Genomic DNA, 14,504 nt, shown 5'->3' with positions numbered 1-14,504 from the left:
TTCATGCTGGTTTCAGATGTTATAAAGTAATGATAATACCATGGGTGACTTTACCTCAGCTTTCTGTTTTGCAAATGTGAAATTCAATGGAAAAAAACGTACTTTTTTTTTTACCTACTAGCAAGAATTTTAATTTCAGACGTAGCATTATAAGGAAACTTGCCCCCGATTAATTTAACAGACAATAGAGTTACTTTATTATCCCATTTCCATCTGGATTTTAGAAATACAAAAGATAATACAAGAAATGTATAACATGAATCTCAAAGACTTCTCTAACTATAATCTAATTTATTACTGTGAATTTTTCTGAAATATATTTAACAAGATCTTTGTGAAATGGTCACAGCACATGAATTGGGGTGAGAAAAAGTGATGTTTGTGAATGGTAGAATGAGCCGTATGAACCAGCCTTCCCAGAGTCTGAACATCTTCAGCTGTCAGCAAGTTTAGGACAGCAGGTTTTCCTGGGAAAAGTGAGGTAGTTTAGCAGTTGTGGGAGGATATTTCATAGGCTTGAAGCAGAGTTACACCCTAGACTGAAATACTGCCATGGTCTTGGCTTGCCTTTGTGAAATGCCTCTACAACACAGAACTCTGTCCAAACAGAATGATGTTAACAGGTGGGCAGTGCCTGTTGGATTTTCATTACAGTTTTCAAGGCTGCATAAAAGACGGAATATGTTGCCTGGAGAAGTGGTGACATTTTCCCCACTGTAAATATCAAAGACTCAGTTTTACAGGGCCAGAGATAACCTAATATGAGGCACTGCTTTCAATAGAAGGCTACACCAGACAATCTGCAGAAATCTCTTCCAACCTAGACTTTCTGTGAATCTGTGAATCGGAGTTAGCAGAATTTGAGGTTTGTTTGGATTAAAATGGAGCTCCTCCAAATCCAGACCATGATCCAGGACTCCCAAATGTGCTTCTGTCTCACAGTATACAATGTGTCAACCAGATGGTATTAGGACCATTAAGATACATATTATCTCCTATCTCAGTTATTAAGGGACAATATTTTTAAGGTGTTAATGGCTGATAAGAAGGAAACTTTTGGCTTTGGAGACAAGAGAAAGAAAAGATCGAAGGTGAATGACTAGCCAGGGTAATATAATGAGAGGTATTAATTTAATGGCTTCCATTATAAATTGTACGTTTCAACAATGACACTGTCAACCCATGTGTCAAGGAACAGCAGCCCAACAAAGACGTCTGAGCTGGGAGTTAAGGACAACTCCAGCACTGGCTATGCCTGCACCATGCACACAGTTCTGTGAGGTCTCATCATGGTAGGCAGAACCAGGTGCTGGTAACAGGGTTCATTGACAACCTCAGGCATGGCAAGGGAGTAAGGCAGGTCGAGGGTCCATCCAGGGGCCCCAATCAGGAACAAAAGAAAGTTGAGCCAGAGACAGGGCTGAAGACCAGGCTGTAACATGGTTCTGAGGGTCATCTAGAGAACTACAGACAGGCACACCTATGATGTCCCTTAAGTAGGGAATGAAGTTCCAGGCCTGAGCTTTAGTAGGAGTCCTGGACCGATGGATGAAGAATGCAGGGTGGACATCTCCAGAGAGGCTGGTCACTTTAGGACAGCAATGAAGGCCAGTAGGTGCACTCAGGGCTGTAACACCATGGACTGATCAATAGTTACTGTCTCTAGCAGAGGTGACAGGTGCTACCAAGACACACAAAAGCATCTGTGTTGTGACACTTACATGATTCATCTACATGTGTTTCTCCATCAGGGTGATGATCAGTGCTGAAGTACTCCTTTATGAAGGCACAAATGCACACACTGACAGAGAGGACTGCAAGGTCCAAATCCCACAGAATTGGCTTCATCTAATCCTCTCTACCATGGTCCCCATTGTCAGGTGTCTTCATTCATGCAGCATACCCATGCAGGAGGTGTCCAGTAGCCCAGATGTTTTCCTGAGAACTTGGAATGAAGATCCTTTACAGCTTGTTCCTTTGAACACACTAGCTATCAACAAGGAGGAGAGAGAAATAGCCCAGTACTTTATTTATTTATTTAAGGGGTCAATTGTGAGTTAAAAACCTGTTCATGAGGTCCGACTACACAAAGTTAGATCTAACCTTCATCCATAGGAGAAAACATTTGGGGTTTTTTTGGTTGGTGTTCTGTTGGGTTGTATTTGTTTTGTTTGGGGGTTTTTTGTGTTTTTTTCATTTTGTTTTGGTTGTTTAGTTTGTTGGGGTTTTTTTGCTTAGTTGGTTTTGTTTGTTTGTTTGTTTGTTTTCTCTGTAATTGCATTTTCCACTATCAAAGAAAATGGGGTTTTGTATGTAAAGAAAATGTAAAAGAAAATACCTGTTTGGCTTGCAGGAACTGGCCAGGGAGGCTGTTTTCCTGACAGGCCAAAAGCGACCAGCACGGGGCCCCTTTAAAAAGAAGTCAGGATTTTTTTTTTTTTTTCCCTATTTCATGTGAGCATTGGCAGAAACTCTGACAAGCAGTTCTTCATATTTTATTATGTTCTTGTCTGGCAGAATCACTGTCAGGCAAAAACCTTGTCAGCGGAAAACCTGTCGTAGGATCAGAGGAGACAAAAACAGGTGTCACAGAGGCAGTCAAAACTGAAGGAAAAAAAAGATTAGGCTAAAGAGAGAAAGGCAGACAATTACATTAATGCCATTGCTTTTATCTTATAGATGTGTGTTATTATCTCGGGGTGCTGAGTGCGCAATTGCCTCAAAGAAAAGTAGACAGGAGACAAGGGGAAACTTGATAGTTATTAACTGAAGAGGCAGTGTGTCAAAGCTGGATAGGGTTCAAAGTTTTGCAAAGGGATAAAAAAACCTGCAGACAGCAAGCAACGTCTGTGAACAAACTGTGGTTCTGCTTTCGGCTACATAAACCTAGTAGCAATCTAAATGTTTCAACTTGGAATCAGATCATAGGCAGAAAAATTAATGAAAGTTTTCATTCAGACTTTTTTTAATAACACTTATTTTGTGTACATGCAACTGAAGCGCTGGGGTTTTTTTTGATCTGTTATAAAAATGTTGTTAGAGCATGAGGCATGGTGAGGCATGAAGACATCAGTTTAGTTGCTCTGTTGTTAGGGCTTGAAACACATATAATCAACACACGTTTAATTTTAAAATGCTATTAAGAATCCTTTTACTAAGTGTGAACACCTGTACGTGCAAACTGTAAATTAGAAGATCACATATGTGTCCCTCTGTCAGAGACTAAATGAATTTTGCAAATGGTTTCCATTATTAGCTTTTAAATACAGTAAAAGGCAGAAGGAAAAGTTGGGGGTTTATCTATGAATCGGAAAATGCTTTACTTACTGTCCTTCCATGATCTTTTGAAATCCACAGTGTCTTAGTGAACATTTCTCTTCTATCTGGATTAAATTGTGAAAGGGATGAAGAAAGAAGTGCAATGGAGATCACCAAAGGATACCATGCTGTAGGTGGAATTTATACACAGACTGTTTCAGGATGTCCGCTCACTCATATGAATGTTAATGTCCCATGCACTCTGTGCTTGTGTTAGGAGTGAACGGGATAATTTCCTACACCATGAAAATATTTGAGCCATTCAGTAGACACCAGCAAGTTTTCTTGTCCTTAATTACCTTCTAAGCATGATATTTTTGAGGAGTAATTTTTTCCACCTACGAAGTGCACCACGTTACACCACGTTACAGGTGATATTGAATCTGCATCCTGAGGTAGGCGTAGACCAGCTCTTACGTCTGCAGTAGTTTGCCTGTCCCTCCAGCATTTTAGCTGCTCATAAGCTACTTTCTGTTCTGAAAAGAATTTGTTGCTTTTTTTTCTGTGGTTGATGGAAAAGAAGAAAATCTTAACTCTGAAAATGTGAAGCTGTTCACGTTCACCACTAAAATCAACAGAAAACTACAATTCTCCACATTGCCATTAATAATACTTTATCTGTTTTACCATACTCAACATTCTGAAATGGAATGAGATCCATAATGACCTGTGCATTACAACCTACTGACTCTTCTCTGGTGTCCTGAGATATACAGCCAGGAAAATCAGCTAAAAGAAAGGGTTTCACTAGACCTTTTCATCCCTCTCTAGGATACCTAAATATTTATCTAGGATCAGGCAATTACTAAGAGGTATGTCTATTTATTACTCCAATTGTATTAGAACTAGGATATTCAAAATTCTTTCATATTCTCTAAAGACAAAATGTCATGCTTTTATCGTAGCTGTGCAAAAAACAATATGAGACTTCTAAGGTACAAAATTCATCACTGCATATTTGTATTTCTTTTGCCTAACAAAAACGGAATCCACTCAGAAACATGGCTTTTGATTTGATTAAACCTTGTCCATTGCACACTGGGAAGGAAGGGCTCCGCTTACATAGCTGAGCCTAAGAGCTAGCCACAGTATAGATGAAATGACAGATTTTGTCTTCATTTTCAGTCTTTTGAATAATTGAACAAGTATTTGAGCCATATTTTAATGTATCTTTTGTATTTAATTTCCTTTGAATTAATTACAGAGGATCCCAAAACTCCAGTAAAATATAAACTGTGAAGTAAATTTCCCCTCTCTATTTTGTGACATTAAAAAAAAAAAAGGAGAAAAATAAAAATTAAATTTTCTTTGTTTGTTGATTTGTTACAAACAGGTCTAAAGTGGGGGGTTTGGGCTGGAATTTTGCATAATAAAAATACTGCCTGCTGTCATGTGAAGAGTGACATTTGGATCAATGTTGAAGTTCTTTTTACATTTCAGCTTATTCTGAGCATAGCTTCTGTAAAATCTGGAGGATTTTGTTTACTATTCAAGAGGTTAAATAGTGGATAAGCCAACGTGGGGAGGTTCAGGCTTGGCATTAGGAAGCATTGTTTCACTGAGAGGATGGTCGAACACTGAATCAGGCTTCCTAGAGAGGTGGTTGATGCCCCAAGCCTCTCAGTGTTTAAGAGGCATTTGGACAATGACCTTAATAACATACTTTGACTGTTGGTCAGTTCTGACATCATCAGCCAGTTGGACTAGATGGTCATTGTAGGCCCCTTGCAACTGAAATATTCTAAATTATCTAAATGATTATGGTGCATACTTGATACTTCAGAATTGAGTAAGAAAACCAGTATTGAAAAGTTCCTAATGCTTCTACTAATTATCCAATTAGCCATTTTTGAGTGTTGAAGGCAATCTTATGTGACATCTTTTAGTTCTTTATCATACTTTTTTGCCCCCCTTTTTAATAGTTAATATTTTTGAAACAAGTACTTGAAATTTAGAATTCACAGTGAAAATATTACTTGGCTGTATGTTGTTATAGTAAAACACAAGGGTCTTTGTCTATCAGTGAACAGCTTTCCAGTCACACTGAGGTAAAGAATATCAGACTCTCGGGACAGTACTAGGAATTGGGCTTTTAAAAGATAGCCTTCTTAGTTTAAGCACCTAGCTGAACCCATCATAGCTCTGTTTTTAGAAGATTGTGCAGGTTACGACCAAGAAGTGATGAACATGTTAAGACTTTTCTGTGTGAACTTTTGAGCCCACTGAAAGTGTAAGAAGTATGAGTAATATCTCATGCTGCACCAGGAAGGGACTTTTAATAGGTGGTTTATGATGTTCAGTCACTGATATCTTCTTAATGACACATCTGTTTATGTCATTTTCAGGTATGATAAAGTTCATTCTTTTATATAGCATGTTTCATCTTGAAGTCTTCTAAGCACTTGTGAAATCGTACACTGTTGCAGATATGGTTGAATGAAACATGACATTGTTCATTAGCATATAGAAATGGAACCAATAGTTTAGAATAGAAAATGGCAAGGAATGCGTGATCCACATGAAATCAGATGGGCAATTCAGGACAGCGGAATGCAACTATCCAGGCTGAGATTTGACAAGAAGGCTAAAGTTAATACTCTTGGCCTTAGAGAGAAACCAACAATGAGACTTAGGCCTTTCTCTTATCTCTTATTTGAAAAAGTATGTGTCTAACAACATAAATGGTCCCTTGAATGCACCTAGAACATCTGCATTAATTCACTAATGATGCCAGAGGAGAAATCAATTAGAAGTACTACAGAAAGCAACTCTTCTCTCTGTCAACTATTTCCTTAGTAACCTCTTTCAAAGAAACAAGATAATTTTTATAAATTACAAATTACAGTGAAAAGTTTCATTCTTCTGCCAAGCAAAAGGGGTTTCAATAGTCAATGATCAAAAAGAATTTCAGATGCTTACCATACTATTATTTCTCATATGGGTGCAAGTGCATCTCCTTTCTCTTCATGTACAGGTTTTTCCTTCTTTTTTTTGTCTGTAGCGTGAGGTCTGTCTTTACTTTGCAAATGTTCTTACACACCCATGCAAAAATATATGCTTTGTTGTATTATGAATTACACATTTCAGTGCATATCCTGACTTGTACTTCAAAAGGTTAAAATTCACTGCTTATTTGTTTATTACATAATGTGCAGAATAAGGCCACAAATCAAAACTGAAGATAATTTCACTGTCACCTGGACTGTTAATCCAGCGCAGGACTAACTCTTATTTGTGTGTGTGTGTGTATGTGTGTTTTGAGAGACTGATGTCTACAGACAATATTGCTTTAAAGCAAATGTTGCAGATAAATGCCAGAGTATGGGATATCTTGTGAAAATTTCTGTCCACTGGTCAAAGAGTGCACTTAGTAATTTAAAAGGACCCTTTCTTTTTTTTTCACTTCTGTTCCATCTCAACTTTTCCAAAGCTATAGTACTCAGAGTGGTCACGTTAGATGAAGTGGGTAAATGTTCATAGAGTTTTGTAATCTCATTCTAGCTATTCATTTTATAATCCACCCAATAGTCTTCAGATAAAGATGTCTTACAGTCATGCTGTCTTGGGCCAAAGTAGAATCACGACCTTAAAATCTTGAGCAAGCCAAGTCTTCTTCAGCTGGAAGAACTTGCTTTTCCTCATTGCAGGCATAGGGTTTACTGTTAAGTAAAGAGAAACAAGAACAAATATTAAGATATATTAGAAATATCATATGATGCAATGATTAAAAAGCATTGAGTAATCAGAAAACATTCATTCAGGTCTTGGCTCTTGTCTGAATTTGTATAAACTTGGAGACGCCATTTAACCTCTTTGGACCCTATTCTCATTCTGTAAGACTGAAGGTGGAAAGCTCAACATGGCTCAGATCTGCTTAATTATTTTGATAGTCTGGTAAAAGGTGTTACATATATTAACACAAATATCATTTACAGTATTCTTTTTGTGAGTAATAGTAGAATTTTAAAAAAATAAATATTTTACTTTATTTTAGTCCTTCCAAATTGTTGCTCTGTCCCCCAGATACCTATATATATACATATCAGCACACATAGGACACAGCCTGCACAGTAGCAAAATCCATTTTCTAGGCTTTTCTAGCTAAGTACTTTGATGACACATCTGTTATGGTATTAGCAAAATAACCACGTTACAAAAATATCTTACCTAAAAGGGGCCAAAAAAAAGTATTTGACCTGTTTAAGCTTCAATCAAATCCCATTCATTAGACCTTGTAAATAAATTAGTCCCACATCATGAAGCCTGTATAGCTGAAGTGCTTTGGAAGAAGAGCTCTTGGAAGAAAAATCTCACCCATCACATTCTGCACTATAAATGTCCTGTGGAGAGACATAGGACTGCAGTCCCTAGGCTTGGCAATTCCTTATCTTTTTTGAATGGTAAATTAATATTTAAAGCTATTTATTCAAAGTTGACTTAACCACTAGAATAGGAAAGATCAGACAAATCAGTTGCAAGAAATGAAGTATGAGGAAACCAGAACTCTTTGACAAAGTATTCCTTGGAGTAAACGTGTTGAATGAAGCCAGCGAGTAAATGATAAGGGCCTTTGCGCTCTGGATGTAAGAAAGCAATTTATCAAGAGTACATGAACTCTCCAGTGACCATAAGCCAGAAAGAAACCAAAGTACAGAAGAAGAAGTCCCTATAAAATTATTTTAAATGCTCGGAAAGTTTTGTTTAAAAAAAAAAGCAGTGAGAAGCTTAGGTGCTGTAACATAGTCCATAAAATGGAAAGAAAATTAAATGTAAACATTGATACTCACTAAAGGGCGTGATGTCATATGCAATTCCATCATATTTAGCTTCACAAGGGAATAAGAATTACCTTCATCCTGCAAACCTTCCCTCCTCTTATCTCTAAATTATTCATATCACAGTGAATAACATGGAATTCACACAGAAGGGTAAAACAAACTAACCAGCTCGAGTAGCAGTGAATTCATGATAGAATTTATGGTAAATCAGGGGAGTAATTTTTAACATGTTTAGAAGGATGAGGTTTAGGGATTATCTGTTTTCTTTTTTTCCCCTAGAGATTAGGTCTCAAACATTTAACAGTCCCAATCAACTCTGCATAGCTTCAGTCTTGGTCATCAATTAATCATAAATTTTCTGTAATTTCTTTTGAACTTAGGAGTATGGTAGTCTCTAGGGCTTAGCCGGGCACCCTTTAGTTTTAAGTATTAAAGTTAATTGTGACCTTTGGAAACTAGGCCTGTTTTGGACTGCATCTGTGAAAAAAAATCACTCAGTGATGAGTGGTATCCCTTAGGGGTCCACATTGGGACCACTACTATTTAATATCTTCATCAATGACATAGAAAATGGGATCAAGTGCAACCACAGTAAGTTTGCAGATGATGGGCAGTTTGCAGATGATGGGTTGGTTGGGGCAACCCCCGGTGTCAGTCCAGGCTGGGAGATGAAGGGATTGAGAACAGCCCTGCCGAGAAGGACTTGGGGGTACTGGTGGGTGAAAAGCCAGACATGAGCTGACAGTGTGTGCTCACAGCCCAGAAGACCAATCATATCTTGGGCTGCATCAAAAGTAGCATGACCAGCAGGTCAAGGGAGATGATTCTGCCCCTCTGCTCTGCTCTGGTGAGACCCCACCTGGAGTCCTGTGTCCAGCTTTGGAGCCCTCAGTACAGGACCTGTTGGAGAGGGGCCAGAGGAGGCCACAAAAATGACCAGAGGGCTGGAACACCCCTACTGTGAGGAAAGGCTGAGACAGTTGGGGTTGCTCAGCCTGGAGAAGGCTCTGGGAAACCTTATTATGGCCTTTCAGTACCTAAAGGGGGCTCCTAAGAGAGATGAGGACTTTTTAGCAGGGCCTGTAGTGATAGGACAAGGGGTGATGCTTTTAAACTAAAAGAAGGTAGATTCAGACTAGCTATAAGGAAAACATTTTTTACAATGAGGATGGTAAAACACTGGAATAGGTTGCCCAGAGAGGTGGTAGACACCCCATCCCTGGAGACATTCAAGGCCAGGCTGGACGGGGCTCTGAGCAACCTGATCTGGTTTAAGGTGTCCCTGCTCATTGCAGGGAGGTTGGACTAGATGACCTTTGAATGTCCCTTCCAACCCAAACCATTCTGCAATTCTATGATTTGATGAATTATCCAGGTGATATTTATCTGGAAAATAAGTGCATCTGCCAAATTCAAGGTGTTTAGATAATTCTTTGACATTATATTCTTGGTTTTCCTTCAGCTCTCCTCTTACACTTAAACTCCTTTTCTTTCAGCCCTGGATAAGCTTAGTACTCAGCATCTCTACCACCCAACCCAAGTGGAGATTGTGCAGTCCAACGTTGTGTTTGACATCAGCAGCCTGATGCTCTACGGTACTCAGGCTGTGCCTGTGAGACTGAAGATACTACTTGACCGACTCTTCAGTGTACTGAAGCAAGAGGAGGTGTTGCATATTCTACATGGCTTAGGCTGGACACTTCGAGACTATGTTCGAGGCTACATCCTTCAGGTAGGAAATAAAGCAAAATATGGTTTTTTTGGTTTTTTTTTTTTTTTTTTTTTTTTTTGGTGCAGATGTAGTGACCATGCACCCAAAGTTGTACAAGGTTACAAAGTAAATTTCGTGTGGCATGCTGAAGACTAATGATGGTGCTAGCGAAATAAAATATTCAATTTTTCCTAAGCTAAAATAATGCAGATTCCTTCGTACCATAGTATTTATTTGTACTTGCTTATGTTTAAGGTAGGAAATACCTTTAATACTGCGAATACTGAAGTTAGCTAGCTTCAAGCCTGATTTGGTCATCAAAGGCAACTGGCAAGTTTTCAAGGGCTACTGTTTTACTTAATAAACTTAGATCCACGTCAGCACCTCCTTCATCTTTTCTTTCCTTCCTTAGCAAGATATCTAATAAGGGGTAGATGAAATGGGGGTTGTGATCATGGTTTTGTTGGGAAGTATCCTTACAGTGTAATGTGTAAACAGGAAAATCCTCTTTATAAGGCCAGTTTTTAAAGGTAGCTTTAAATAAAGTATTACATGCAAATTGTTTAAGATAAGCAAACAGAACATCAAATAAATAAAAAATGGACAGGCTTGTTTTATGAGTATGATCATGAATATGTATGGTTGCTTATCTGAGTAATTTAATAATCTGTTGGCTTCCAAAGCAAACTATTACATTTTATAAGGCTATTTCTGATTGAGAATCTAATACTGCATGTTTCCAAGTTCGCTTAATTGCTACTGACTTTGTGGGACCTCTGCGTCATCTAGAAGTCATCGATTTATTGAAGTGGACATTCCTGAAAATCTTTGAAAAATTTAGTTTCTGATTTATTTCTTTACTTTCTTAGGCAATGAGAGCATGCTTGGTACTATACAGGAAATATGAGAATCTTTTTTCCTGCTCTGAGGAATTCTGACTGTGTTTTTTAATTCCTCTTCAATTTTTTGTCCTTTGAAAGAAGTAAATTAGCCTCATGTAATTTGATGGAAACCTTCCCATTCTGTGTTCTTATAAATTTTCTTAAATGCTCTATACAGAGATTATTGTAGAAAAGTGTAGAACAGTCCTAGAGAAAGCGTAATAAAAAGGCTATTTCTTTAGTAATGAGAACCTGTTATTCTTATTAGGATATATACAGAATGAAGGTCTTTGGTTGTTTTAGGATTCTCTCAGGCATCTATTCTATATAATCTAAAGATATCTATACATGTTTGTATGATATATATGTGTGGATATGTATCTATAGATGATAGAATATGTAATTTTGATAGATATATGATAGATATATATAGAGATATACACTGTAATGGCATTATGTGCATATTGCATCATATTCTAGATTCCTGGATTCTGAATGCTACTGATCAAGAGGGCTGAAGAAATATGATTTGTAAATGAATACACATGAAAATGCCTCCTTTCTAAGCTATAACATTAGAACATTGCTGTTTACTAAATGTGATTAATACTTGCGTGTAATATATTACAAGGGTACGATGTAATTGTGTCTGTTACAGACAAGAAGACTGACTGAAGTCAGTAGTTTTCTTGTTTCAAGGGTCGTAGAATTGATTTTGTTTTAAATATCTATTGGATTGATCTTAATATATGCAAGAATGGCTTGTAATATAATTACACAGAGGTTTGTACAGAGTGAGATTGTGACCTACACATCTGAGCGGTGTAAAGGCCTGTAATACACCATTAGGTCAGAGTTCAGTTTATCTGGCTAAAAAATCACATTGTAGCCCTCAAGGCATGAGTATTCCCATTACTACATCCAACTACAATATGGTGAATGTTATGTCAGTTAAAGGAGAACAATTATCAATGAAAGTTAAAGGCAGCTGTTAGAGTCTTGCCACATATTGGCTTGGTTAGTGCTGGGTGAACAAAGACCTATGACAGGTGTAGTCGAGCCCGCCTGTTAGTTTAGCTCTCTTAATTCAAACAATCACAGACTGGTTGAGGCTGGAAGGGAGGTCATTTTGTCCAATCCTTCTGCTCAAGCAGGGCCCCCTAAAGCTGGTTTCCCAGGACCATGTCCAGGCAGCTTTTGAAGAGCTCCAAGGCTGGAGACTCCACAACCTCTCTGGGCATTAAAGCTAGGAAGCTCATTATATGGCAGAAAGGAAAACTGCTTGGTAGAACATATATGAAGAGAAATCTTAGGAAAATTGATCAAACCTATGATTATAAAGTTGTGCTTAAAAAGTAACTCTATTGCAACTATGTGATAAAAAGGAGAAAATGGGCATGCAGGGAAATTTGAAAGGAAATGTGTAGTAACACTAGCACAGTCAAAGTGTATACAGATGAGAACTACGGGAGTTTTTTTGGAAGGAATAAAAAAGAAATCTTAGGGTAGGTGTATCCACTCAAAATAAATTATTTTAGCATTTCCAGATATTTTCTTTCCTGTTCACGATCCATAATGAAACCCTTCTTTCCATGAAAAAAAGGAAATACTTTTTTTCTGTAACTTTTGAGAAAGACCTCACTGTTTGCTCCACTCAAGAAACAACAGAAAACCAGTGCCTCTCTATATTTGTGTATTAGTGCTGCATGGTGGGTGGGATTATTTGTAGTACCCTCATTTTGACTAATAATGTTTCTAAATAGCAAATTAAAAACCAGTGGGCAGAGAAAAATGCAGTATTTATTGCTTCATTCAGTGACTGCATTAATGGAGCACAGGAAGCGAAGGAAGCGTGAAGCCAGAGGAGGTAATGTGATACACCGCCTTTCAATTTGGGCACAGTCACGACATTGCCAGTAACAGCCGAAAGGCATTAAGTCCTGGCAAGTTTCTCTGGCCTCTGTGCAATAAACCTAGTTTCTGGTGAATATATAACTATCTCTGAAATGTCAGTCAGTGAGAGTTTGGTCAGCAGATTGCTCACAGAATTAATGTTTTAGAGGAGGAGTTGTTCTCTTGTCTTTAGAAGTGATCCTCAAAAAAACTTACTGTATAGGGAAACTTTCTGGACTGTTTCTGCTCCGTGGGCATCCAGGGCATTTCAGTTTCTAGGCTTGTTTATCCAGTACTTATCTCAAGGAACTAAGTTACTGTGTTTGGTATGGAGCTGTTAGTGAGCCTGTAGGTTTTCTCTTGGGGAGCAGCCAACACAACTGTCTTTACATGATGAGAAATTATTCTGTCAACAACAGTAGCTGGTTTGGGTCAGATTCTGCACCTGCTAGTCAAAGAGATGTGATCAGTGGCTTTATTGATTTGGGTGAAGTTACTTTTGCTGTAAAGAACAGCTCAGCTCTGAGTTAAGTCTCCAGCCCTGGTTTCATTCCAGCTGAGCTGAGTGAAGAAGTAACTTTGCCAGCTGTTCTCCTCTGCTTCACCACTGAAGAATACTTTACCCCACCCATTTGCTAGTGTAACTACATGTGTAATTGCTCCCTAGCCAGATTCTCTCTAAACAAGCCAGGTTAGAAAAATCCTCCTGCTAAACATGTACAAGTTAACTCTGATTATTCTGAGAGGAAAGGGCTAGAAAGCAATTATACCACTAGCAGGGAACAGCTGGGGCATTCAGCTCTTACACTGGTCCAGCTGCAGACAACAGGACATGTGACCACAACTCGGAGGCCATAAACTGACTCTTTGCAAATAATGATTGAGTGTTTTTATTTAGAGTAACAGCTCAACACTTTTTCAAGTGTTTTGTGATCAAATAGTTGTATTCCCTTAGTGTAAAAGATGAAAAAAAATATCTTTACAATACAAAGAGGGAAGCAGAGGCACTGAACAGAACATTGTCAGAATCAGGAAAAGGGGCTAGACCTAGGATTCCCTTTCTTAACATTTTTCCCTCAAAAAAGGTAAATTTTAGTCAGTAGCTCATAGGCAACATCCTGGCTGCCAAAGTTGCTGATGCCACTCAAAGCTATGAGAAATTAAAAAAAAAAAAATCCACCGAAATAAAAGCAAATCTAAAGCAAGCTGGAAAAGTATGGGTATTTTATGGGCCCCAAAATTGTCTCACTTACAAAAGTTTGTGTGCTGGACAGTGCATAGGGAATCACTAATCCTAAATGACAGTCTTTTCCATGGCAATGTCAACACTGAAAACTGATGAAATTCAAAATTATTAGATATCATTTTCTGCTTTGGGAAGGCTGGAAATGGAAGTGTGATACTTTTCCTGCCTATGTGGTTTCACTGTCAAGACTGCTAATTTTAAAAGTAAGAAAAAAACTCTGAAATTAATGACATACTCTGCCACTGCTGACTTGGGCTTGTGTATTTCTTTGCTCACAGATCATCAGCACCATCACTACTTCATGAATTTAGTTAACTCTTCAGATGATGACCAGGATGGACTGTGGTTTATTCTCCCGTTGTTGTGTTGGTTCTGTAAGGCTAAAACAGCTGTTGAGCAAGAACAACTGTTTCAGTCACTGAAGTCAGATAAGAGTAAAACTCTCAGAAGGTATACATTGTGGGGTGGGAAATTTCAACTTTTTTTTCCCAAAGATAACATCCCATTAACTAAAACAAAATCATTCAAATTGTAGAATACATAGTGAAGGTTAAATAATTCAGTTCTGAATTTTTTTAATGATTATATGCATATTCAAATTACATGCTCATATAAATTTGTGCGATATTTGACTGACAATTTCTCAAGTTTTTGTAAGACGTAGTTGCTCTTGGTGG

At 38.0% G+C, this 14,504-nt stretch overlaps 1 protein-coding gene across 2 annotated transcripts in view; it reads left to right on the top strand.

Annotated features, from left to right (window-relative positions):
• The window catches only part of BNC2 (basonuclin zinc finger protein 2), a 323,429-nt gene that overhangs the window by 219,639 nt on the left and 89,286 nt on the right, over positions 1-14,504 (top strand). For both annotated transcript variants that reach the window (XM_065656238.1, XM_065656239.1), the window contains exon 4: positions 9,593-9,828. In XM_065656238.1, coding sequence (XP_065512310.1) covers positions 9,593-9,828 — 236 coding nt within the window. The remainder of the gene's footprint in view (positions 1-9,592; positions 9,829-14,504) is intronic.

This window comes from Caloenas nicobarica, chromosome Z, assembly GCF_036013445.1.
Source record: "Caloenas nicobarica isolate bCalNic1 chromosome Z, bCalNic1.hap1, whole genome shotgun sequence".
Lineage (NCBI taxonomy): Eukaryota > Metazoa > Chordata > Aves > Columbiformes > Columbidae > Caloenas > Caloenas nicobarica.
The sequence above is the reverse complement of the archived record's forward strand: the minus strand, read 5'-3'. Positions and strand labels throughout refer to the sequence as shown.